The sequence below is a fragment of the Panthera uncia genome, assembly GCF_023721935.1.
Source record: "Panthera uncia isolate 11264 chromosome D3 unlocalized genomic scaffold, Puncia_PCG_1.0 HiC_scaffold_8, whole genome shotgun sequence".
In the NCBI taxonomy this organism is placed as follows: domain Eukaryota; kingdom Metazoa; phylum Chordata; class Mammalia; order Carnivora; family Felidae; genus Panthera; species Panthera uncia.
This window is the reverse complement of record NW_026057586.1, coordinates 37005161-37031278: the sequence shown is the minus strand read 5'-3', so window position 1 is coordinate 37031278 and position 26118 is coordinate 37005161. Positions and strand designations below refer to the sequence as shown.

Below are 26118 nucleotides of genomic sequence, written 5' to 3'. Positions count from 1 at the left end.
TTCAGAAATGAGAGATTTCCCACCAAAAACACTTTTGGCCCAATTATAAAACAAAATTCAAAATCCAGACGGATGTATCCTTTAACTTCAGAGATGGGGGCAAAATAGGTCCCTCTCATCCACATGGGCTTTGGAGATTACTTGTCCAACATTACAAGAGGGTCTAATCTATGTGTGATAATAGATTGTTCTCCTCCTCTTAAAGTGAAGATAAGTTATCAGACAGATATTGGGAAAGAGTCAAACTCTACTCTGAGCAGACTGGACCTCAGTTTGGTCTTATGAAAACAATCTGATTTCTCAGCTAATGTTTTTCTTTTTTCTTTTCTTTTTTTTTTTTTTTTTAAGGGGCTGAGTGTATCCTTTGGACATTAGAGGCCAATGACAGAATTGACAAGGTACCTGAGACAAATTGGACATACCGTGATGGGCAAAGTCAAGTTCTCATCCGAAGTTGAGGAAGGGCCCTCTGCTCGCAGAGGGGAAAGCAGTGGGGTGGAGATTAGACCATTGGAAAGAGAGTTGGGAGGACAGTGAAAATGTCCAGGCAGGAGGTGATGTATTCCTGAAGTTGGGTGGGAAAAGGACTAAACAGAAGAGGAAGGATCAGTGTGAGCAAAGAGGGGACATGGGGACATGGGGACTGATTAAACATGAGAAGAGGGAAGAAGGAGGAATCTCCAATGTGCTGGGATGCTGCATGAAAAGGAATCCTAACCACCCCCCGCCCCCTGCCACACACACATTTCCAAACTGCCCATGGCTCTGTAGTGCAAGAGGCAGCTGATCTGTGGATTAGAAAACATACCCCATGTGCAATATTCACTTTGTAGTTAGAGCAAAGGTTCTTGACATGGCTGCACATTAGTATCATCTGGGGAGTTTGAAATTATTGTGCCCAGGCCCCAGCTCAGGCCAGCTGAATCAGAGTCCCTGGGTATTTTCATACCTCTCCCCACCTTCCCCTGCAACAGAGGTAAGGCTAATGCGCAGCCAGGGCTGGGAACCTCTGGGTTGGGAGACACAGCACGAAACTACCTGCCTGGACTCCTTACTGGAAGTGTCCACAGCTTGAAGCTTACTTTGGCTCAGCTTGGACCCCTGTTGCTTGGAGTGAGAGAAATGACCTGACCTGTGGGACTCAGCCCTCTGTGCAGAGGTCGGCAGGGAAAGCCTGGAAGGGAAACAGGAAAGGAAGCCAGGCGTATGGCACACGTGCTTCCCTCTGCCTGTGGAAGGAGGCAGCTGTCACACTTCTACATGTCACGTTCACCCAGGGACATTTGTCAGATGCAGATGCCTGGGTCTCACTCCCTCCTTGGGTCAGGAGTCTAGGGTACGGCCCAGGAATCTGCATCTTAATGGGTCCCAGGTGACAGTGACAGAGGGTTCACCGCACACGTGTGCACGTGCACACCCCCCAAAAACCCTGAGAGGCCTGCAGGAGCAATGGTCTGTGGGCCCCTGTGATGGACGCGTACAGGCAGAGATTCTCCTTCACCCTGGACCCCGGTCCAGGAGATTCTGAACAGTTAGGACTGAGGTAGTGCCCAGCAATGTAAGTGTTAGAAACGATTAGAACTTCCATTTCTAAAAATGGTTAAAATGTCCACTTGGGGGCCTTCGTGGAAAAGAGGTGGACCTGCCCGAAGTTTTCTTTGTTTACTAGAAGGTGGAAGTGAAACCGGAAGGGCCCTTGGCTCACTTACTCCTTATTCCCACCCAAAGGGAAACTGGGGGGCTTTCCGAGGCTGACGCTAGCAGCAAGTGCCAGAGGTATTAAAATGGGAGCCCAAGAAGCAGCCTCCGGTCTCAGAGAACTTCAGTTTCAGCAGTGGGTCTCAGGCCGGAGGACCCCTGCCCCAGAGGCTCAGATGTTCAGTGCTTGTGGGCTTAGGAAAGGTTCCCACCTGTCCTGGCCCTCCCTTAGGCCCTCTCCGTGGGAGAAGAGAGCCACACAGCCACCTTCCCACCCTCACCACTGGTCACTGGGAAGGTGCTGAATGACGCAGGGGCTGCTGTACCCGGAGAAAAGGAAGCCAGGTTCTGGGCAGGTGCCACCTGCCCAGCAGGCTGCTCTCCCAGCTTTGTTTTTCCTTTCTCTAAGCCAGGAGAGGGTTGTGGGAGGGGTGTTCCCTCAGGAAGAAAAGGCACCTGGCCTCCTAATCCCCCAAAGCAGAGGCAGCTCAGGCCCAGAGGCCCCAGGGTCTGGTTCCACTGTCCTCCCTAGAGAAATATGGGAGTGGGCTCGGAGAGGCCCAGGAGTGCTTCTGTGTCTCATAGGAAGGGGAAACAAACCCTGCTGTTCCAGAGCAGGCTTCGGTTAGAGGGGCAGCAGCCGGTACCAGGACAAAGGCCCTTTTGGAGGAGGTGTCAGTGTTCACATCCCACACCCCAGAAATGGGGCCTGGGCTGGTGTTTTCGCCAGCTAAGGCAGCTATAACAAAATGCCACAGACTGGGCGGCTTAAGCAACAGACATGTATCTCAGTTCTGGAGGCTGGGAAGAGGCTGGCCCAGTGCAACAGGGCGATTACTCAGCTCTGTCTTCTCCAGTCCCAATTCTGGACCTCCTCCATGCATTCTGATCAAAAAGAAGGACTAATCTGCTCTAAAGTGGGAGTCACCAGGAATAACCCAGCCCTGTTGTCAGGATTCATTGTAGAGCTTTAAATGTGTTATAAGACAGTTTACAACGTTGAAGCAAAATCCAGGGATGTACATGGGTTAAGTTAAAAGCACAATTTTATATTTTCTCGTCAAACAAGTTGACTTGAGGCAACAACTGAAGTATAATTTAATTCAACAGGAAACATCCCACTTGGAGGGAAAACAGAAAACCAAAAAAAAAAAAAAAAAAAAAAAAAAAAAAACTTAAATTAAAGCTAAACATTCTTTCCAAGGCACAGCACTGACATTTCCAGATTGACAAGCACAATGAGTTTGTTTCCATGAAACAAAATCATGAGTCCAGAGTTTGCCTTTGAAACAGCTTTCCACATCATCTCCGTTTCTCAAGGCTCAGGGAACGATGCTCGTGGCCTTCCTCAGGGCCAGGTAGCCAGTGACGACATCAGATGGCAGCCTCCGGATATAGGAAAACTCTTCAATGGTGCTGAACCGCAGCTTGCTCTGGGGGTCAGTGTAGTTGGCCTGGGTGGGAAACAGGCACAGAGAAAGGCGGAAAATTGTTGTTAGTGCTGAACATTTTAAGTTCAAGCTTAAAGTTTTATTCTATTGTACTTAAAGTAAAATATCTTCATTTTGCCTTCCTCTGTCACCATGAACGCTAAACTGCTCACTTTGGCAAAGACTGGTTAATCTTCCCAGACTTGAGAAATACTTCAGGGTATGGACGAAGGGAAGAGGAGTGACCACATCAGACACTACGACTCTTCTGGTTGGTGTCACAAAGGCTAGAAGAAACAGGTCCAAAGTGGAATTCATGAGGATCATCCCTCCCTGGTCCCTGCCTTCAAACCCCCCCTGCTTTGGGGCTCCTGGGTAGGTCAGTAGGTTAAGTGTCTGACTCTTGATTTTGGCTCATGTCATGATCTCACGGTTCGTGAGACTGAGTCTTGCATCAGCCTCTGTACTGATGGTGTGGAGCCTGCTTGGGATTCTCTTTCTCTCTTTCTCTCTCTCTCTCCCCCCGCCCCCTGCTTCAAACAGATATTCTAGCTCCATCCCCCAAGGCAGGGAACAGGGGCTTGCCGTGCACACTCGCCCCTCCCTGTCACACCACGCCTGCCCCAAGTGCACTCCACTCCTGCTCCTCCACACCATCCCCGTGCCACTCCTGTGGCTCCCTGGGCTACACCGCAGAGCTGGAGGGGCCGCCCACACCCACCCTCCCACTGGAAGGGACCACCGCCCTACAACTGCAACCAGGGCCATCTTCACAACTTGCGCTTCTGATCACTTCATTCCTCAGCAGATCTCTCAGTAGCTGCTCTCTTTCCTCAGGACAAAGGGCCACATCCTCAAGCACTGCTCCTCAGAGCCAGCAAGCCCTCCTGGGCCCTCCTCCTTCCCAAGCCTCTTCCACTGCTCTGGCTCTCAGGCCCTCCCTGCATTCATGCCCCATTCGCCCTTTCCTGAGGAGGGGCCCCCAACTGGGCCACTTTACTCCCTAATTGCCTGCTTGTCCTTCAGGACTCGGCCCCCAGTCATCTCATCAGGGAAGCTTTATCTGCTCCCCCACTCTCCCCACATCTGTCTCTCACTCTTACACTTACTATCTGCATAACTCTTTGACTAAGGTCTAGGCTGAGAGGCTCCATGAGGCAGGAACCCTGTGCTTTGCTTATCACCGCATCTCTGCCCCTAGTGCAATACGGAGTGCACGGTGGGCCTTCAGGTGGTGTTTGCACAGCGAGTGATGACTGAATGAATGAACGAACAAATGGACTATCAGGATGATCACAGAAAACAGAACTCACTTCCCACGGACATATCAAAATTATCTTTTAGTGTGTTTTCCCCACATGCAAAGTGGAGAAAATAAATTCACTCACTGTATTACCTCAAGTCATGTGGCTTCTACAGATTTTGAAACAAAACATGAGGATGAGTCATTTGGAACTCCTTGAAAAAATTATAAAAGATGCCATTAAAGTCTAGACAGATAACGTCCAGTTACTCGAGTGTGGACTGTCTGCTCAGCGCAGATCAGCTGTGTGGCCCCCAGACATGCAGCAGTGCTGTTATTTCAGGGGAGAAGGAAGGCTGAAGAAGCAGGAAGCTGAAGGGAGTCAGTCGTAGGTTTCTCACACTCTATAAAAAGTCCTCAATTCAGCCACAGGGGATCTCCAGCAGCTATTTAACATCCAATGTGTCAGGAAAATGAGATTATTCCTAAAGATTCATTAAAGCTCTCCATAAAATAAAACTTCAATCCTTTGGCTTAATCTAGATCTTGCTTTCTGTACCACATTTCCTGTAATGACAGTAATATCAAGGAAGGCTTAAGTAGAGAGAGAGCAACAAGTCCCCTTTGAGGGCTCCTGGCCACGCAGCGGCCGGACGAACTGGCTGGCAGGGGAGGCTCTACCGCAGTTCCAAGCAGGGGTGCAGGCCTGTGCGTCTGGCTTTGATCATCTGGCCTCTGTATATGAACCAGCTCTGGCCTGGCTCCACTTCTGTGGCTGCCTCACTCCTACCCACCACACTGTGCTGAGCCGGCCCGCCCAAGTTCAGACCTCGGTGCCAAGAAGGCTGAGGAATAAATAACGCAGAATACAGAGATACTCTGGCACCGACAGAAAGGTTACCAACAAAAGCTCGCACAGACCGGACCTGACCTAGTATTCTGAGCAGAAGGGAGGAGGCCAAGTGACACCCCAGAGGCAAACAAGGGAAAAGCTGCACTCCTCCAGTCTGCCCTCCTCGGATTCCACGCCTTGAGCCTGAATACAACAATGACCGCCTTCCCGTGGGGCGCCAGTAAAGACCTGTAAGGCTCCCCTGGCTGCAAGGTGACCGGCAGTGTTCACTGCTCACCCAGAACCACTGTACTTCCCATCGCTTTGTAACGAGGGCTAAACACAGGTGTGACCCTGCACACCTCCCTGCCTGCCCACGCCCAGCGGACAGGTGTGGCAGTGTTAACATGAGCTGGGCTTCATTTTTAATTATGTAACTTTAATTTTTAAAAAAAAATTTTTTTTCAATGTTTATTTATTTTTGAGAGACAGAGAGAGGCAGAGTGTGAGTAGGGAAGGGGCAGAGAGAGACAGAGAAAGAGAGAGGGACAGAGTTCAAAGCAGGCTCCAGGCTTTGAGCTGTCAGCACAGAGCCCGACATGGGGCTTGAACCCATGAACCGTGAGATCATGACCTGGGCCGAAGTCGGATGCCCAACCGACTGAGCCACCCAGGCGCCCCTATGTAACTTTAATTTACACAAGCAACAAATGGACATATTCAGAGGAAAGGGAAGAGAAGGGAAAAGGAAAAGAAAGGGAAGGAAGAAAACATTATGAATAAAACTAAAGTCCTCTTTTCCAACCTTCTACCATCCAAAAACCCTTGCCTTTCCCCAAGGAAACCACTGTAAGTGGGCACGCTTCCAGACCTTGTTTGTATATACCCTTACACACATATACAAACACACCAGAGAAATTACCCAGTATATTTTTGTGAGTGGGTGTTAGTTTCTGCATAAGTGGTACAATGCTGCTTCTACTACTTTGCACCCTCAGTAAACGATACAACTTGGAAGTTTATCCATGTTATTGCATACACATCGGCCTCACAGGACAGTATGAAAACATCCCCAACCCCACACCCCAGGTGACTGACCTTGATTTCGTTTCCAATATTTTGCTCACCATCACATTTTCTCATAATCACTTCTGCATGAAGCTCCTTGTGCACACTGCTTCCCTAGAAGGCAGACTGCTGGGTCCCAGGCTTTAGCTTTTCTGCCTCAATAGGTATTGCCAAATGTCTTCCAAATAACCCAGACCAAAGTATTCCCACCTCAAAAGGGCCATGTGTGAGGATATCCACTTCTCTATGTTGACATTTATAAGCAAACGTTTTCATTTCTTTTTTTTTCTTTTTTTAATTTACATCCAAGTTATTTAGCATATAGTGCAACAATGATTTCAGGAGTAGATTCCTCAATGCCCCTCACCCATTTAGCCCATCCCCCCCACACAACCCCTTCAGTAACCCTGTTTGTTCTCCATATTTAAGAGTCTCTTATGTCTTGTCCCTCTCCCTGTTTTTATTTTTGCTTCCCTTCCCTTATGTTCATCTGTTTTGTCTCTCAGTCCTCATGAGTGAAGTCATATGATTTTTGTCTTTCTCTGACTAATTTCGCTTAGCATAATACCCTCTAGTTCCATCCACGTAGTTGCAAATGTCAAGATTTCATTCTTTTTGATTGCTGGGTAATACTCCATTGTAGATATATATACCACATCTTCTTTATCCATTCATCCATCGATGGATATTTGGGCTCTTTCCATACTTTGGCTATTGTTGATAGCACTGCTATAAACATTGGGGTGCATATGTCCCTTCGAAACAGCACACCTGTATCCCTTGGATAAATACCTAGTAGTGCAATTGCTGGGTTGTAGGGTAGTTCTATTTTTAATTTTTTGAGGAACCTCCATACTGTTTTCCAGAGTGGCTGCACCAGTTTGCATTCCCACCAGCAGGGCAAAGGAGATCCCCTTCCTCCGCATCCTCGCCAACATCTGTTGTTGCCTGAGTCGTTAATGTTAGCCATTCTGACAGGTGTGAGGTGGTATCTCATTGTGGTTTTGATTTGTATTTCCCTGATGATGAGCATTTTTTCATGTGTCGGTTGGCCATCTGGCTGTCTTCTTTGGAGAAGTGTCTATTCATGTCTTTTGCCCATTTCTTCAAAGGATTATTTGCTTTTTGGGTGTTGAGTTTGATAAGTTCTTTATAGATTTTGGATACTAACCCTTCACCTGATCTGTTGTTTGCAAATATCTTCTCCCACTCCATCAGCTGCCTTTTAGTTTTGCTGATTGTTTCCTTCGCTGTGCAGAAGCTTTTTATTTTGATGAGGTCCCAATAGTTCATTTTTGCTTTTGTTTCCCTTGCCTCTGGAGAAAACATTTTCATTTCTTCCCTACTGATGTTTTTTTTTAAGTTTATTTATTTTGAGAGAGACAGAGACAGTGCGAGTAGGGAGGAGCAGAGAGACAGAGGGGGAGAAGAGAGAATCCCAAGCAGACCCTTGCTGTCAGCACAGAGCCCAACATGGGGCTTGAACTCACAAAACCATGAGATCATGACCTCAGCTGAAAGTAAGAGTAGGACACTTACCTGTCTGAGCTACCCAGGCACCCCTCTTTTCTACTGAGGAGGCTTTTCCCTTATTATCAGTGAGACTGAATATCTACTTACTGGTCATCTGCATGTCTTCCTTGTAACTGTACTCATATCCTTTTAGCCAGCCCTTCTATGGGATTGTCTTTGAATGATTTGGTAGAGTTCTTTGTATATTCAAATTTTCTTAATTCTTACATACAGTGTGGCAAGAAGTTTTGTTAGGTATGACATGACAAGTCCTTGTCCATTACACAAAGGGACCTGGAACAGCGCTTCTCAAAACGATTCTCATGCCTCCTGATGTGTGCAAACCAGTGCAGGAGCCCATGAGCTGCCTAGTGGTGAGGATAAAGCTACCTGCCCATAAACCCTAGCTTCTTCAAGGAGAAATGTCCATTTGGAACCGTAAGAGAATAACTTCTGCCAGACTAGCTCTGAACAACTATTAAAAAAAGGGTCAAATACATAAGGTGACTATTTTCAGGCAGGAGACAAGTCAGCGTAGGACTACAACATTGCTCACAAGTTGAACTCCCCTCCAAGGTTAGAAGGGGATATGTACTCTGAATGGAGGGCAAAAGAATCAACCACACACACACACACACACACACATACACACACACACACGCATGTGCATGCACACGCACACGCATGCTGTGTTACAGCACTTCTACTCTCCCTGTTGTTTTTTTGTGATCACTGTTTAAGGGTCTATGTTAGAAAGTTTGTAGTGCACCGAGGAGTGTGTGCTTTCCGGAGGAAAAGCTATAATACACAACTGATTCAGAAAGTATAACTAATATTATTTTCAAAAATATAAAAAAACCTCAAATCTTCCCCAGTGTAAAATGTAGCCCATTAGTTCAGTCAGTTTGTTACAGATGTTTGGAGTCCTACGTTTTTATAAAAATGTAAGGCATTTAAATGATGTGTATGAGTTTTGAAAAGTGAAGTGTGCCTCGTTATTTCTACAGTTATGAGAAAAGGCCCATCTTCCAAACATAAGAGTGGTGAAAAGGACGGGAAGCGGGGCTGAAGGAGATGAGGTTCTCTGAGGTTCCCAAGTTCAGCAAGTTGCCCAAGTCTTACTTATCCAACAACATTGCTGGTGTTGGAACTGTGTTCCCCAGAAGCACTTTAGGGGTCACAGAAGTGGGGAGGACAGAGGACCAGATCCACAAGGGACCACACTGGGTCAGTGGGCTCCCAGGGATTCTGTCAGAGATTTCACTTGGAAAAGCGATGCATAAAATGTTTCCAATGCTTACAAATAAGTTTGAAAATCACTGCCTTTACCATAATGTGTCTTTAGTCTTTGGAGAAGTTTAAATTTGTTTTTTAGAGTACGATCATTTCTAAGATGCGAGAAATTTTTTAAATCTCAGCAGTTAAAAAAGAAATTATTGTTTCGTTCATGTTATCTCATATATTAATGAGAAAAGGAAGGGGAAGTGAAACTCGTGTCTCCCACCTTCTGGAGCAATCTTCCCTCCAGCCTGCCCACATGGATGCCCCAGGCTGTAGCCACTCTAAGACAAGCCTGTGAGTGCTTCAGCACAAACCCATTACCTATTCAAAGTATGCAGGCTCCAGGCAGGGTCAGGGCTGGTCGTTATCAACACTGTCTAAATAGTATTGTGAAATCTCCTCTTCAACTCAGTGCTAGGAGACAGAGATGTAATTATACTCACAAGAAGACCTGAAACATCAGAATACTTCTTAGCTGGTTTGAAGGATGGAGGAGCATCAATACTGAAGTCTATTGGAGGAAAAAAAGAAAAAAGAAAAGGAAAGAAGATAACTAGACTGGCTTTAAAATATTCAGATCCCTTTCCTTTTCTCTCCTAAAATGCTGTTGGATAATATTTCTGAAATTAATATTCTGCGATCAAGTGCTCCCAAAACTCTCCAGGGGGATAATGCATTACGTCACAGGCCAAGTGCAGGCTCTGGATGCAGCCCTGCCCTGTCCCCAGGGAGCCTGTGCTCCAGCAGAACCACCGGAAAAGCTCATCTGCCCACAAGCCACTCTCACTGTCAGAGGCTACATGGGCTGAGGGCGATGCCAAACAACCCCCTAATTGGGTCTGTGCACCCGGACACCGGAATGTCCACACCCGGACTGCTGACTAATTCACTTGTCACCCATCTGAGTCACCCCCGTGAAAGATGTGCCATGGGACAGGACGCAGACAGAGATTTGACCTCTACTTTCCGATGAAGTTGAACAGAACTTACAACAGTGCTTTACACAGATTGGAAAATACTGCAGCATAAAGCATTTACTCTGAAAAACAACAGCCCAGAAAGCAAAACAGAGTTAGCCTCTAAGCTAGTTGTTAGAAACCCTCCTAAATCTTGGGCAGCCTTGGAAAATACATTTTAAGGGGAGACTCTTGAGTAAGAAGTTTGCCTGACAGAAATGCCAGTACGACCATATCAGGACCTATTCCTCCAGACGGAAATGTTAACGGTGACACCAAAAACCACACACGCGTGACGACACAAACAGGTTCAACACAGACACAGTTATGAGGAAATATGTACAGTATCTCCCTATAGTGAGGCAGCTATAGAATTCTTAGGCTATAAGTCGTTTCCTACATTAATGAGGACACAGCCAAATCATGTAGGTTTGTTAGAAGTTGCTAGTCTGAACATTATAAACACATGAAAGGCTCCAGACAGCTCACAGTTAGGGTCGTTCAGTTGCCACGGCAATGCCCTTTCCGAAGCGAGGATCTGTTTCAGGTTCTTCCAGGTTCTGTTCTTCTTGCCAGCTACCGCGCCACCGTGGCCAGAGTGCTTGAGTTAAAGACGTAGATCAGAAGAAACAAAACTCAGTGGAGGCTACCATTTCAGAATCTGAATCATGCTCATTCATAACTGTAACACAGCCCTCATTCTGTCAGCTCTCTTGTGCCCCAAGGGCTGTTTTTTTAATTTTTAAGTATGACACTGTACACTTTAATCTTACTTATAAAAACACAACTTTTGGATTATCAAAACCCATGAGTTAGTTGGTGATAGAATAGAAATAAAAGGTGGTTTGTTTGTTTTAACATGCTTATAGAAAATCACATCCTTTGTTAGGACTAACTTTATAGAATTCACTCATGAATTTCCCATTACTTTAAAAGAAATGCATTACAAAATTAGATTTAAACTCATGACTACATCTCTAAACTCCCTTCTGAGGGCAGGTCACTGCCTCATAAATTACTGGAGATCCTGGAAAACCCAAGTAAGCCTCCCATCATGGCATGGCAAACCTTCTGGAAATTTCTTTTTTGTTGTCATTCTATAAAAATGACAAAGTAAAATGGAAAAGAATAACAAAGTCTGTTGCCGGCACTGGTAATATTGTATTTTCAAAACTAATTAATGAAAAACTTCTAATGATGTAATATGAGTCTCTATAATAATATAATTATTATATCCTTTAAGAATGAAAAGAAGAGTAGCCTATATCTACTTTAGAGCAACATAAGTTAGATTTACTTATGCTAAGGAGGAGCACTCCTCCTTCAGTTAATTATTTTAAGCCTCACCTAAAACTTCTGTAAAACCAATGAAAAGGGATGGTGAAGAATCATGGAAATGACCCACCCTCAAAATAGTATCTTTAACCAGTTCCACAAAAGACACCCAAATCCTTGGGAACCAGCACACTGGGAGATCAGTGGGAAGGGCCCTCCTTCTGCCCCCACCCATCTTCTAGCAGCCTCCTTACCACAAAGTTTGGATCCTTAAATGGCAATGGCTTGGCAGCTTTTTCCATAGGTCCTGTACTATAATCAGAGGGCACCATTTTATTCTCACTCATGGCTTCCATGCTGATACCCTTAAAATATAATAAGGATAGTCTGAGGTCAGGTTCTTCTAGGTGAGTTCCCTAACTCGGCTCCCAGCAAGACACAAGATGATACCACAGGACATGTGAAGAAAGACAGTGTCCCAGAGCCCTAGCAGGTGGCCTGTACCAGAGAAGGCCATTCCAGACTAGGAGCAGCCCCTGTTGTGCAGAAGCCACAGCAGAGACAGCCAGGACCCCAGTTCCTGGTTCCCTCAATGTGCCAAGCATTAGAGATGGGTGTCCTACCTGAGCCAGCTCATTTAACTCAGACAACTGCTCTTATCCCCAGTTTCCGGAAGAGAAAATAGAGGCTCAGGGGTATGGCTTCAAGGCCACACAGTGATTGCCTCTGGATTCAAACCTGCTGATCTTTCTTGTCAAACTGTGTCTCAAAACATTGAGACAAAAAACGCTCCAGCCCTTGTAAGGGTGTCGTCAGCCAGAAAACCCAGGCTACAGCTCTTATGTTTAAGGGGAGCAGCAGGATAGAAGCATTCGGAGGAAGGAACAGAGAGAGGGAGAGGAGGCTGAATGTCCACAGGTCAGCTGGCTAGAGCCAGAGCATCCTGACAAGCAGGCTAAATACTTTAAAACAAAAAACATTTTATTTTTATTTTTTAATGTTTATTTATTTTTGAGAGGGAGAAAGAGAGCTGTCAGCTATGTGCTGACAGCAGACAGCAGCGATGCAGTACTCGAACCCACAAACTGTGAGATCATGACCTGAGCCGAAACCCAGAGTCTGACGCCTAACCAACTGGGTTACCCAGGCATCCCAAACAAAAAACCTTTTAAGTCAACCATCACCTAGAAAAAAAACAAGCCAAACTAAGAACCACTTCTGATTTTTAATGTGATTTCCAGACTACCATATTGGTTTTTTTTTTAATGATACATAATTTACATACAATGAAATGCACAGATCTTAAATGTAGGTTTCAGGAGTTTTGCCAAATATTTACACTTGTTTCATCTATGTCCCTATCAAGATATAGAACATTTGTATCATCCCAGAAAGTTCCCTCAGGCCTCTTCCTAGTCAATACCTTCCACCCTCAGGTGGTATCTCCCAGAGATGGGATCTGACAGCAGGTACTCTTGTGTTGGCTTCCTTAGTTCAGCACAGAGCATTTGAGACCTGCAGTGTTGCTGCAGAGCTCAGTAATCTGTTTCCCTGTATTTGTGGCCACTCAGCAGAGGAACGCCACCACAATTTGTTTGTCTACTCTCTGCTGATGAACATTTGGGGCAGTTTTAGTCTTTGGCTATTATAAATAACGCTGCTGTGAACATTCTGTACCAACCTTTGTGCGGACCTGTGTTTTCACTTCTCTTGGGTAAATACCTAGGAGCAGAATGGTTGGGTAATAGGGAAACTGCCAACTCATTTTCCTAAATGGCTGCCCTCTTTTACACTCCCAGCAGCAGTGTAGGAGAGTGCTGGTTGTGTGTGTGTGTAAATTCCATCACCACTGCCCCCACCCCCGCAGGGACATCTATGTGGGGGCCACGGGGCCACCTGCTCTGCTGCAGTGGTTCTCCGAACAGTCTCCTCTCAAAGACCATCCCAGACTCTCTGCCAAGGTCTCTGCATGTGGGCCTGTGCTCCTCCTCTGTCCATACCACCTCTTTCGTCAGGCATGCCCCTCAACTCATTCCCCCTTCACGATCTTTCCTAACTCTTCTCTATTCCAAAGCCCAGCTCGGTGTCAACTCTGTAGGAGCTAAGAGGCCTCCAACTTCTCAACCTTTTCCCACCATCCGTAGCCACGAATGTTCTATCTCTTCTCTCTCCCTCCCTGTCCCATGAGTCCTTCCCCCGGCCCTCAGCCTGTATCTGCACCATCCTCAGCTCTCGGCCTGAGGACGGCCCCTGTGGTGCACACCTTGCCCACTCCCTTCTCTCCAGCACAGCACTGACACACTCTTAAATGCAAGCCCGATGTGACTCCGCAATTTACAGCGGGCCAGTGGGCCCCACTGACCTTCAGATTAGAAACACACCCTGGCCTCCTCTCCTGCCTCAGCGTTCACTCCCCATCTTCCTGTATAATTTTGTATTTTCTGGTACAAAATCCATTGAGTCATTTTCTATATGGCACAGTTTCCAATTTTCCCGTGCTCATTTGTGCTTTACTAAGATTATTTTCACTGGGATTACTCCATGTCAGTTTTAATTTTGTAACAAAGATTAGATTTAGCATTTTGTACATAACTTTTATTGCCCTTCTACTTTTTCCTTCATGGTCATGACATTTCTGCCAGGTACGTGTATCCTAGGAGACCCAAAGTGATGAGGAAAATTTGATTTTCCCATCACATTTAATCAATAATCAATGTTACCTTGTATAGGTTTAGCCAGTTGTCAATGTTATTTTGTGTTGACTATTTGTAAGACTAATATCTATTATAAATTAGATAAATGATGGATAGTTCGTGTTTATGTCTTAGTCAATGAAAAAACAGCAGTTTTATGAAACAGGGAACAACAGACCAGAAGAAGGAGAGACCAAGAGACAGGTGAGCAGACGAGAGACGAGACTCAGAGAGTGAGAAGGCAGAGCAGGGACACACCCTGCCTGCTTCACTGTATGGCTCAGTCTTCCGTCCCCTGCATCTAACCCAGTGCCTGGCACAGAGTAGGTTCCAAATAACAGCTAACTGATTACCTAGTTGGCTAGAGTTAAGGAACAAGACAGCACAGAGTAACTCAGTGCCAGCATCTGTATCTTAAGATGCACATGCTCAGGAGTTTATTGTAAGGAATCCTCTCTGGGGGGAATGCAGTGGCCGAACACAAGGAAACACAGGAAGGATGACTCAGAAATGACAGGGCCAGGTTACCTATGGGGCGTGGGGAACCAGGTGGAAAGGACAAGGAGATGGGAAGGGCAGACAGGAGTAAAACTTCTCTGAGTACAGCTTTGTGTAGAGTTTTGACCTTCTGAACCATGTTAAAGTTTCACATACTAAAAACAAAAAAATAATAATAATAATAATAAAACCAACAAGGATGGGCAGCAGGTAGGGAAAATGGACTACAAACGAAAACAAATCAACCTAACTGTATTTTGAATGACAAACATAACCACACTGAAGGGGAGGAAGGGAGAGAGAATTCCAGTGACCTCTGAACACAGTATTTTAGCAATATAACCTAAGGCTAAAGGCAAAAATGACCATAAACAATTGGTAGGTTTTTTTCTCACAAGGGTACAGGTTAAGAATTCCGAAACTACTATATACGTATTCTAAGAAGGAGGAAATGAGGAATGACGGAAAGCTAGAATGAAGCCTGTGCTACGGGGCTGAAATCAGAGGTTAGCAATGTGGACTCATGGTTTTAACACAGCGTAGATCGAGAAAGAGATACAGAGAGTAAGGGGGAGGAACACACACATACACAAACACACCAATAGTTGCTAACTCTCTCCACTGAGAGGGCTGGAAAACAACAGGCACACCTGTGTTCAGATCCTGGTTTCTGAAAGTTATTCTCCAAGAACTACTGATCCTTAAAAAAATAGCTGGTTCTAGGGCTGGGGCAGAAAAGTACAAGATGAGCCTGTGGTTCAAGAAAGTAAGAAAAGAGCTATATCAGTTTGCTAGGGCTGCCATAACAAAATGCCACAGATTGGGTGGGTTAAACAACAGAAATTTATTTCCTCACAGTCTGGAAACTACAAGTCCAGGGCAAGATGTCTGCAGGGTTCTCCTGAGGCTGCGCTCCTTGGCTTGTAGATGGCTGTCTTCTTGCTGTGTCCTCACATGGCCTTTCCTCTGTACACTCCCCTCCTTGGTGTCTCTTCCTCCCATAGGGACAATGGTCATAAGGGATTAGGGCTCCACCTTTGTGACTTCATTTAACCTTAGTTACCTCTGCGATGTCCCTATCTCCAAATACAGTTACATTCTGAGGTGTGCTAGGGTTAGGACTCCCTATAAATCTTGAAGGGAGGGGCACCTGAGTGGCTCAGTCAGTTAAGCATCTGACTTTTGATTTCAAAGAAGGTCATGATCTCACAGTTTTGTGAGTTCAAACCCCACATCGGGCTCTGCACTGACAGTACAGAGCCTACTTGAGACTATCCTCCTCTCTCTACCCCTCTCCTGCTTGTGCTGTCTCTGTCGCTCTCTCTTGCAAAAAAAAAAAAAAAAAATCTTAAAGGGACATAAATTCAGTCCATAACAGCACTCAAAAACTGATGGGGGTATATTAAAGGACACAGAAGCCAAGTTGAAGAGGTCCCCACTAGCTAAGGACACTTTGAGCAAAAAAACAAATAACACTGATCTAGAATATATAAAGAATTGTTATCACTCAACAACAAAAAGACAATTCCATCTTAAAATGGGTCAAGGATTTCAATAAACATTTCTTTGAAGAAGATCTACAAATGGTCAACATCATTGGTGATTAGGGAAATGTAAATCAAAACCACAATGAGATACCGCTTCACACTCACATGGCAACATACAGGATGGCCACAATCAAAGACATAACGTGCTGGCGAGGATGTGGAGACACTGTAACCCTCATATGCTGCTTATGAGAATGTAAAAGGGTATGGCCACTTCGAAACATAGTTTGGTATTTCCTCAAAATGTTGAAGAGGATTATCCTATGACCCAGTAATTCAACTACTAAGTGTATACCAAGAGAATTAAAAAAAAAAAAAAAAGTCTGTGCAAAAACGTGCATGTTCATAGAAGCATTTTTCATAATAGCCAAGAAGTGCAAACAACCTACCTGTCCATCAATGGAGTGTTATTCAACCATAGAAGGGAATGAAGTACTGATATATCCTACACCACGGATAAGCCTTGAAAATATTATGGTAACTGAAAGAAACACACACAAAAGGCTGCATATCGTATGATTCCATTTACGTGAAGGGACTAAGATCAGAGATGGTCAGGGGCTGGGAGGATGGGGGAATGGGGAGAGACAGCTAAGAGGAAGAGGGTTTCTTTTCAGGGTCATGGAAATATTCTAAAATTAGATGGTGGCACAACTCAGTGAATATCCTATAAACCACTGACGAGTACACTTAAGAGGGTGACTTTTATGGTATGTGGATTATAACTCAATAAAGCAGTTAACAAATAAACATGGATGAATGAGTAAAGCTAGTCTCAAAAAAAAAAAAAAAAAAAAAGCTAGTCTCAAAGTATCTCCCCACAGGATACCTTAATACAAACAGTGGAGAAACCCTGCAGACACCATCTAAGTGCTCCAAGCTAACACTGTCAGTAACAGAACATGTGGCCATCGTGTACCAGGATGTGATGCACTGAGAAGGGGACAGTGTCACTTCTGTACTCCTGCCAAAAATGTATTACGCATATCTAATCACGAGGAAATATCAGACAAGCCCAAACTGAGGAATACGCTATAAAATAAGTGACCAGTACGCATCAACAGTGTCAGGTCGTGAAAGATAAAGACCGAAGAACTGCTCTACATAAAAGGAGGCTAACAACATATGACAACTAAACACAATGTGTGATCCTAGACCGGACCCTGGACCAGATCAAAGACAAGCGTACGTTCTATGTATCCGTGTCAGTGTTGCTTCATTGTGAATGCCCTAAATTGGATGGCTGTACTATTGTTATGTGTCGGAGAATGCCTTTGGTTTCAGGACATCCACACTGAAATATTTAGAGCAGTAAAACAAAACAAAACAAAACAGGGGTACCTGGGTGGCTCAGTCGGTTACACATCCGACTCTTGATTTCAGCTCAGGTCATATCTCACAGCTCGTGAGTTCGAGCCCTGCATGGGGCTCTGCACTGACAGCTCAGAGTCTGCTTGGAATTTTCTCTTTCCCTCTCTCTCCGCACTTCCCCCACTTGCACTGCCCAAGCGCACACTCTCTCTGTCTCAAAATAAATGAATAAATATTAAAAATAATAATAATAAATAAAATTTTTAAAAAGTACAGTGGCCAAGAGAGATCTCTCCCCTGGGGTACAGCCAGCTGCTAACCTGACGGCGAATGAGCCAGAGGCTCCACGGACCTCGAGAGGAAGCTATAGCTGGCATGCAGGTCAGGAAGAGTGACAGTCACCTGCTCTTTCAAAAGGCAAAGGAGGAAGCCTAGCCCACTGGCTGGAAGACACATGAGATGAACAGGTCTAAGAAAACCCACTGCTGTCAGAAGAAGCAAAGGGGTCCTTTTCTCAAGAAGCTTAGAACCAGGGTGGCTACGGGACTACTCCATGAGGAGCAGGCTGATGGGGATGGACTTTCAGGAGGCTGGGCCTACAGGATGGCCTAAAGTACGTGAGAGACAGGAAAACAGCCCCAAGAACCATGCAGGGAGCATCACATCAAAACAGAAAAGCATACTGTTGGGGTTTTTCATTAAGAAAATGACTACTTATGTAATGTCTCCACCTGGGAGAGAATAAACAAACGGAGCTGCTAAAGCAGCAAGGAGAGATCCCAGAGGGACATGGAAAAGCAGGCCCCAAGCGCACCCAATGATTACAGAACCATCCACAGAACACGCTCAGCTGGTAGCCACCAGCCTCAAGCTATAGCCTTAAGGCTTTCCTCCCCTGCAGGAACTGCAGAAAGACGGCATCTCTCCCTTTCTCTGCCCTCTTTCCTGATTCCTAGTGGAATCAGGTGCTGTGTGCACAGAGAAATCCTGGGAATACGGGGCGCTCTTTGATGCAGGCTGTTCCCAGGCCCCAGGGAGAGACGGGAACGCTGGCGGGCAGAGAGGCCTCGCTGAGATTGGGGAGGCCACCGAGAAAAGCAGGTACCTCAGCAAGTGTGTGCGGGTGGGAAGGTCTGGGAGCTCTGCCAGGGGAGCGGAGGCACCGTCAGACAGGTGCATCTGCTTGGGGGGGGAAAGGTGGGCGAGACGCCAGAAGTCTGCATCGCTGCCGTTCCAGGCGGCACCACAGAGAAGGGGCAACAAGGGAATGGAGGTGCTGTGCTCAGGCCCTGATTTTCAAAGCGGACCCCACCTGCTCATTTGGTCCCTCCATCCTCTGTCCTTCCCTTGTCAGCAGGGCCAGTGAGGAGCCAGGCTGAGGAAGGCGCAGAGGAAGGAAGCCATCCCAGCGAGACCCGAGCCACATGGCTCCAGAGCTGCCTCCTGCCTGGCAAACTCATGGCTCTCCTCCCTCTCACACCAGGCTCCAAGAGAACACCCCCACTCCGGGCCCACAACTGGGTGTTCTGCCCTTCTCTCCTCCCTCACCCCAACCTCCCCGGGACTGCGCCCTCATTCTTCCCTCCCCAGGGCTTCAGCCATGCCCAGAGCCTGGTGCCTATTAGTGACGCGATCAGAGGGAGCAGCCTGCAGTCAAAGGGAGGATCAAGTCTGTGAGGCTGGAACACAATCAAATAACATTTTGAGTGATGTGCAGTTTCCACATTACTGAACCACGTTAACACCAAGAGACTTCATGAGATGAACCGTCCCATCCCTGAGACGTGAACACCCTACGAAGAAGAAAGAAGTAATGCTTAGCACTCAGGGCTGCCCCTCTGTGCAGCTCGAGAAGAGCTGACCTAAGGCCCAGGGAGGAGATACCTGGCCGTACCAAGGCAGCACAGGCCTGCAGTCCGTAAGGCCTCGGCTCGCCCAATAACAGCTACATCTCTCTGGAGGGCAGCCTGCATAACTGACCCAGACTTCAGGATAACGTGGTCACAAAGAAGAGAGACAAATGCCCTTTGTCTTATCACTGAACACCCAAGTCCTCAGTTACATCCATCTAACAGTATTCTAGAATCAAATTGCTGAGCCTAAACCAAAACTATAGCGTTGTGGTAGGGTTACTGAAAATAGCTCAAGTGTGAGAAGGAAGCTAACTATTCAATCAAGTCGATTAAATAAGAGCACTCAATCCCTTGAGAAGTCTGTCAACACAGAGAGATTCATGAAATAACGCTAAGTGAAAGCAGGGTCCACAATGTCATACATCAAGGACAATGATGAAAAACTGTATCTCCACGTAGAAAACACAAGCTGTCGGGGAAGAAGTGGGTGACTTTTTATGTCCACTTTAAAAATAGAAAAAAGGAACTTCTAAATCTAACATTATCATGATTTTCTTTTAAAGTCGGGGTAGAATGATTACTTTTTGGACGAACAAATCAGTCTAGCATTCTCTGGTGCCTCCAATTACAGAAGAGTCTATGATCAACTGCACTCTGCATAATAATAACCTTCTCAAGGAGCAACTGCTGCTGCTTAACATATTTAGTTAGATGTTGTGTTCACTGCTTAACCATCACATATCAGTCTATTGTGTAACACTCAGGCGACAGGACGATTAGGTTTCTCTGTAGATTCTACCAACTTCAATATGCATCTGGAAAGTCTACAATGCCGTATACTGATCTAATCAAACCCCCCCCCCCAAAAGCATTTCTCTGTACCATGGATTTGGTTCTATCAAATATTTAATTCTATCTTCCAAGGTAGAAGAGTGATAAGAGTGATATCAAGAGAGGCAGTAAAGAAAAGAGAATGTGGACTCTGGACAATCCACCTGGGTTCCAATCCTGACTACTGTGTGTAGTTTGTGTGATCTCGGGAAAGTTACTCAATCTCTCTCTCTCTCTCTCTCTCTGATCCTGTCTTTTCATCTGGAGAATAACAATTCACAGAGGTTTATTTTAACAATTAAATGAGGTAGGGGACCTGGCTGGCTCAGGCAGTGGAGCATGCGACTCTTGACCTTGGGGTAGGAAGTTCAAGCCCCAAGTTAGGTGTAGAGATAATTTAAAAAATAAAATCTTAAAAATAATAATAATAATTAGGGGCGCTGGGTGGCTCAAGCGTCCGACTCCTGATTTCAGCTCAGGTCATGATCTCGAGGTTTGTGGGTTGGAGCACTGCATCGAGCTCTACACTAACAGTGTAGAGCCTGCTTGGAATTCTCTCTCCCTCTCTCTCCCTCTCTCCCTCCCTTCTCTCTCTCTCTCTCTCTCTCCCCCTCCCCAACTCGTGCTTGCTCTCTCTCAAAATAAATAAACTTAAATAATAATAATAATAATAATTAAATAAGATAGTACTTAGAAAGTGCTTAGCACACATTGCCTGGGATACAGTAAATCTCAATAGATACTAATTATTATTATTTATAATGATTTCTTTCACTTTAGCAAGTGTATCTGTTCGCCAACCTAAGTTAACACTAATCATTTTCAATGTATCATAACCAGAGTGAAAGGGAAATAGCACTTTCCAGATTATGGCATTATTCATCAACACCCGTATTTTACACGGAAAATACAAATCCAGTTGTACAATTTGTACAATTTAGCAAGCACAAACAGTAATTTCTGCTGAATTAAAGATTCACTTTGATGAAATAATGAAATTATTTTAGTACTATTAAACTATTTAATACTATTTCCTAGGACTGACATAAAGGAATTTCTATAAATGCTTTGCTCAGAATATCAAAAATATCCTTGGGACACTTGGGTAGGTTAAGTGTCCAACTTTGGCTCAGATCATGATCTCACAGTTCACAAGTTCAAGCCCTGCATGGGGCTCTGTGCTGACAGCTCAGAGCCTAGAGCCTGCTTTGGATTCTGTCTCCCTCTCTCTCTGCCCCTCCCCCCCCCCACTCTTTCTCTGTCTTTGTCTCTTTCAAAAAATAAAAATAAACAAAAACATTAAAACATATTCTGTTCAACTCCTGAAGACTTCCAAACATAAAGCCTTTTAAACTTCATCTATGTACACAATTTTACTTGAGAAACAGCATGCACATTCTAGAAAGTAAAACCCACCTTAAGAATCCACAATATCAAGTTATTTTAACCAATTTCAAAAAGCATTCTAATGTCATATATAAATGTCCCTTGTATGGGGGGGATTTTTATATCCCATGAAAGTTTTACAGACACTGCTTTTTTGTAAGAAACAAACTAGCTGAAACTATTGAATTTAGGAAATTTAGATACTGAAAGATCTGTAAAGTCCCTTTTAACTCAAGAAATACAATTGTTTATATAAAAAGCACTCATTTCCCGGGGCGCCTGGGTGGCGCAGTCGGTTAAGCGTCCGACTTCAGCCAGGTCACGATCTCGCGGTCCGTGAGTTCGAGCCCCGCGTCGGGCTCTGGGCTGATGGCTCGGAGCCTGGAGCCTGTTTCCGACTCTGTGTCTCCCTCTCTCTCTGCCCCTCCCCCGTTCATGCTCTGTCTCTCTCTGTCCCAAAAATAAATAAAAAACGTTGGAAAAAAAAAATTAAAAAAAAAAAAAAAAAAAGCACTCATTTCCCACTGATAAAACCTTAAGCAATCTGATATGTGCGCACAGCTCCAGCCCTTGAAGGCCCTCCCCATTCAGACCCACCACCCCTCAGAATCCACCTCAAATCCCTCTGCCTCCCCACCTTTCCTTCTGTGACTACCGTCCCTGCATGAGTCCTCATCTTCCTGTCTCTCACCACCTTAGGGCACCAATACCATAGAATACCTATAACCAACTTTGGTACATGGTTAGAAATTACTGTATTTTCCTAATTGTTTCATAAATGTGACAGGTAGAATTGTTAAGAAGGCCCTTCAGATTCCTGGCTTCTAGTGTTCATACCCCTTCTACCAGTTATTCAAGCAAACACTAATATAGGTACCACTATGAAGGGGTTTTGCAGATAGAATTTAGGTCTCAAGTCAGCCAACCTCACACAAAGGAGACTATCCAGGTGGGCCTGCCCTAATGACATATATCCTTCAATCTGGGTTCAGAGCTCAGTGTCAAGAGAAGTCAGAAACATCTGTGTGTGACAGGGATTGGATGCAAGAGATTCTCCACAGCTGGCTTTGAAGATGGACAAGGCTGTGTGGCAAGGAATGAGACCAGCCCAGTCAACCCTTTGGTTTCAGCTTTGTGATACCCTGAGCAGAAAACCAAACGTCAGTCACATCGTACCAGGACTTCTGACCTACAACGAGATACCTGTACACAGTCACCAGAATGGCTAAAATTAAAGATGGATGATGCCAAGTATTGTTGAGAGCACAGAACAACTGGAACTCTTATTCTTTACTGGCAAGAATACACAATAGTGCAGCTACTTTGGGAAATGTCGTTTAACAGTTTCTGAGGTAAATGTGTGTCTAAATAGTGGATCCAGCAATTCCACTATTATCCATTTACCTAAGAGAAATGAAAACCTGTATTTGCACAGACTTCTATAGGAATGTTCAGAGCAGCTTATCCATAAAAGCCAATCAAATGTAAACTCAAATGTCCATCAGTTGTGGTATGTTGACACAATGTACCAGATACCTTGATACAGATAATATGAATGAATGAGTGACTCTCGAAAACAGTTTCACAGAGAAACTTAAACACAAAATAGTATGTTCTATATGATTCCATTTATATTCTGTTCAAAAAGCAAAGTCAATCTATGGTGAGAGATATCAGAACACTGGTTACCTGTGGCAGGGAGGGTATTGACTAGAAAGGGTCACTGGGGAATCTTCAGGGGCTCTTGGAAATTCCCTTGATCTGGCCACACAGATATATACATATATAAAAAGTCATTGATCTGTACTCTCAAGATTTGTGCATTTTACTGCATGTCAGTCCTATCTCAATAAAGTATTTAAAAAGGGCAGCTACAAAATGCAACGGGCACTTAACATCTCTAGAAAGTCGCTCTTGGTTCTTGGTGAATGATGCCACGCTATGTGCTGTAGAGGACAAAGGAACACACTCTATCTTTTCCCTCTTATTGCTTTAAATAAAAAAGCAGAAGCTAAGAAAAATACTAATCTAACCAAAATACTAATCTAACCAAAGCACTCCTCTGCAGAAAATCCTTTGCTGGAACTGTGGAACCTAGATTGCCCAGATACCGTGAAACCTGTGCCAGGCACTGTGCTCAGGGCTTTCCGACCATGACCTCATTGAATCCTTTGAACAACTCCATTGGGAAAGACCAAACCCACTTTGGGACGAAGAAACAGAGTCAACAAAGTACTTTTCTGAGGAGGAAGGAAGCCATTCTTGGTATTCCTACATGTAGGACATTCGGGCGCTTTGCACCTCACACACACTCGGTAAACGTCCAAAGAAAGGACGAAGGTGACACACGTTGACTGAAAGAGCAAAGTCCTTAATCTCCATCTAAATGCGACCTCGACGAAGGGACGATCATGCTACTAAGTCGGTATTAACCCCACCCTCCTGCTCTCAAGGACAACGCAATGCAGTTGGTGCTTGAACCAAATCCCACTTGTCCACACTAGGGAAAAAAATGTTTTATTTGCACCGCAAATGAGATCCGCATCCACCGGAGGCAAGACAGCAAGGTCCCGCACCTTCGCCGGGCCATCAGCGCCTGGCCGCCCGCGCCCTCGCTCGGCCCCGCCCTGCGCACGCGCCTTCGCTCCGCCCCCCACGGCCCCGCGCACGCGCAAACTAGGCGAGCCACAGCATACCTGCGTAAAGCCGGCGCCAGCCACTTTTTTCTTCTTACTGGCGCTGTAACCCCCAGCGCTGCTGCCGTTGTGGGAAGGACTAGCTGGCCTCTTCTTGCTGTTCCGGGCTATCCCCGGAGTGGAAGTGGTGGCCACAATTGGAATTTGAGCCGCCATCCCTACCGAGTCTTCCTCCACCCCCACCCCCCACCTTCTCTGTGTGGGCTTTGGAACTTCCGGCTCGCTGTTACTTCCGCCTTCATGTGTGAAAATCTGGCCTGGATTCCCAGCGCGTTCGCGGACTTCTTTCGGCCAAATCTAAAAGGCGGAGGTCGGAGCAGTCCCTTCCGTGGGGGCTGGATGGTGTCAGCCAGGCGGTGTGCTGCTACTCAGGCGCTCTGAACCTGGGCACGTGCTTGGAAATCCGCAGTGACTGAGGAACAGAAGATCTCCATCTTTTTTCAAACACTGGGTTGTTCTATTAATAACCGTGTTGCCTTTTCTCACGTTGTCAGAAGAATAATTAATAATTGATAATAATAATAACATTAATATCTGAGAGTAGAGGTAGGGTTGTTCTGAGTGGACTGAACAGACTGAACAGTGGTGCTGGCATTCCCCTTGGTCTCTGCCTTCTCGTGTGGAAGAAATTTGTGTATATTCACTGGGTGTCCAAATGGACTGGAAGGGTAGAGTGGTTTTTAACCTTTTAGGACCCCCAGATCCCTTTGAGAATGTAAGTCCCTTCCCTACCCCCACCAAATGTATACAGGTGTATACAGAATTTTACGGGTGGATTTCAGGGAATTCACAGATCTGCTAAAACCTAATTATGAATTTCAACCCCCTCTCCCCCGTTATTTGCCATGTACTATATGGGTTGTAAGGAGTTGGTTAAACCATGTCTTTTTTGGCTCCTACTAGAATGTAAGTTCTATGAGGTGAAGGCTAGTTATCTTTTATTCACTTACCTTTCCTGGGTCATACTGCCTTGCAAGTCGTTGGTACAAATTTTGTTTTTAATGAAGTAATTCATAAATGAACAAATGCCCTGCAGTAACTAGTTGAAGCTACCGTGTTCTAAAACAGGAAATGTACATGTATGAATCTGGGTATTTGAAGGAAATAGGCTGCAGAACAAGGTAGATTTAAGAGAGAACAGTTAGGGAAACTAGCTATAATGTTACTGACATCTTTTCTCCTTTGGAGAAAGGAATGCCCTACTGGTGTTAAAATGTTCTCTCCCGTGCCCCAGTTGCTACCCTATTGTCCTCTAAATCTAGTCTTCCTTATTCTTTTTTTTTTTTAATTTTTTTTTTAAACGTTTATTTATTTTTGAGACAGAGAGAGACAGAGCATGAATGGGGGAGGGTCACAGAGAGAGGGAGACACAGAATCTGAAACGGGCTCCAGACTCTGAGCTGTCAGCACAGAGCCCGATGCGGGGCTTGAACCCACAGACCGTGAGATCATGACCTGAGCCGAAGTCAGACACTTAACCGACTGAGCCACCCAGGCGCCCCTTCCTTATTCTTTATCTCAGTGACTGACCCCTCCAACCAGTCACCAAAGCCAGAAACTAGGTGTTGACCCAAGGCCCCTCTCTCTACTGTCCCACCCCCTCAGCTCACTTCTTTCCTTTACTCCTACCCTGATGACTCCATCCCCCTTCATCTGGGTCCCTGCAACAGCCTCCTGATGGAAGTTTGGGCTTCCATCTTTTCCTAATCCTCCCTGACTCCAAGCCTTCCTTCACACCGGCTGCCAGAATGGGCTATCTGAATCATAACTCTAATCATGCCATTGATTTCTTGTATTCTTCAAGGGCCTTTTACCTACAGGAGGAAATCCAAAGAATTTTTGCCTTGGTATATAACTGGGCTCTGCCCCCCTTCTCTTGCCTAGTTCCAAACACTTAATTCCCTGTGCTCCATCCAGGGACTAACTCTATTTCCTAAACTGGAGGTTGTTCTAACTCATCATACTTTCGCTTTCATTTCTTCCTCTCCTAGGAATGCTTAGTTCTTTG

At 45.4% G+C, this 26118-nt stretch overlaps 1 protein-coding gene and 1 long non-coding RNA gene across 4 annotated transcripts in view; one reads left to right on the top strand and one right to left on the bottom strand.

The window, feature by feature from the left end:
- LOC125914674 (uncharacterized) overlaps positions 1–415 on the top strand; it is a 71865-nt gene extending 71450 nt beyond the window's left edge. For all 3 annotated transcript variants that reach the window (XR_007455386.1, XR_007455385.1, XR_007455384.1), the window contains one exon: positions 349–415. This is a non-coding gene — a long non-coding RNA (uncharacterized LOC125914674). The remainder of the gene's footprint in view (positions 1–348) is intronic.
- On the bottom strand, positions 311–24335 carry INO80C (INO80 complex subunit C). The gene is made up of 5 exons (XM_049620205.1): positions 24111–24335; positions 11550–11660; positions 10510–10621; positions 9508–9575; positions 311–3152 (listed from the first exon to the last, which is right to left on the bottom strand). The coding sequence occupies exons 1-5, from the start codon at positions 24264–24266 to the stop codon at positions 3021–3023; spliced, it is 579 nt and encodes a 192-aa protein (XP_049476162.1). The 5' UTR covers positions 24267–24335; the 3' UTR covers positions 311–3020.
- Positions 24336–26118: the final 1783 nt, after the last annotated feature.

Coding starts and splice junctions, on each gene's coding strand:
- INO80C (XM_049620205.1), bottom strand. CDS start 24,266: ATGGCGGCTCAAATTCCAATTGTGGCCACCACTTCCACTCCGGGGATA. Junction 10,622..11,549: donor TTAAGGATCCAAACTTTGTG/GTAAGGAGGCTG, acceptor CTTTAACTCAAG/CACTCTGGCCACGGTGGCGC. Junction 3,153..9,507: donor CTGATGTTTCAGGTCTTCTT/GTGAGTATAATT, acceptor TTTCCCACCCAG/GCCAACTACACTGACCCCCA.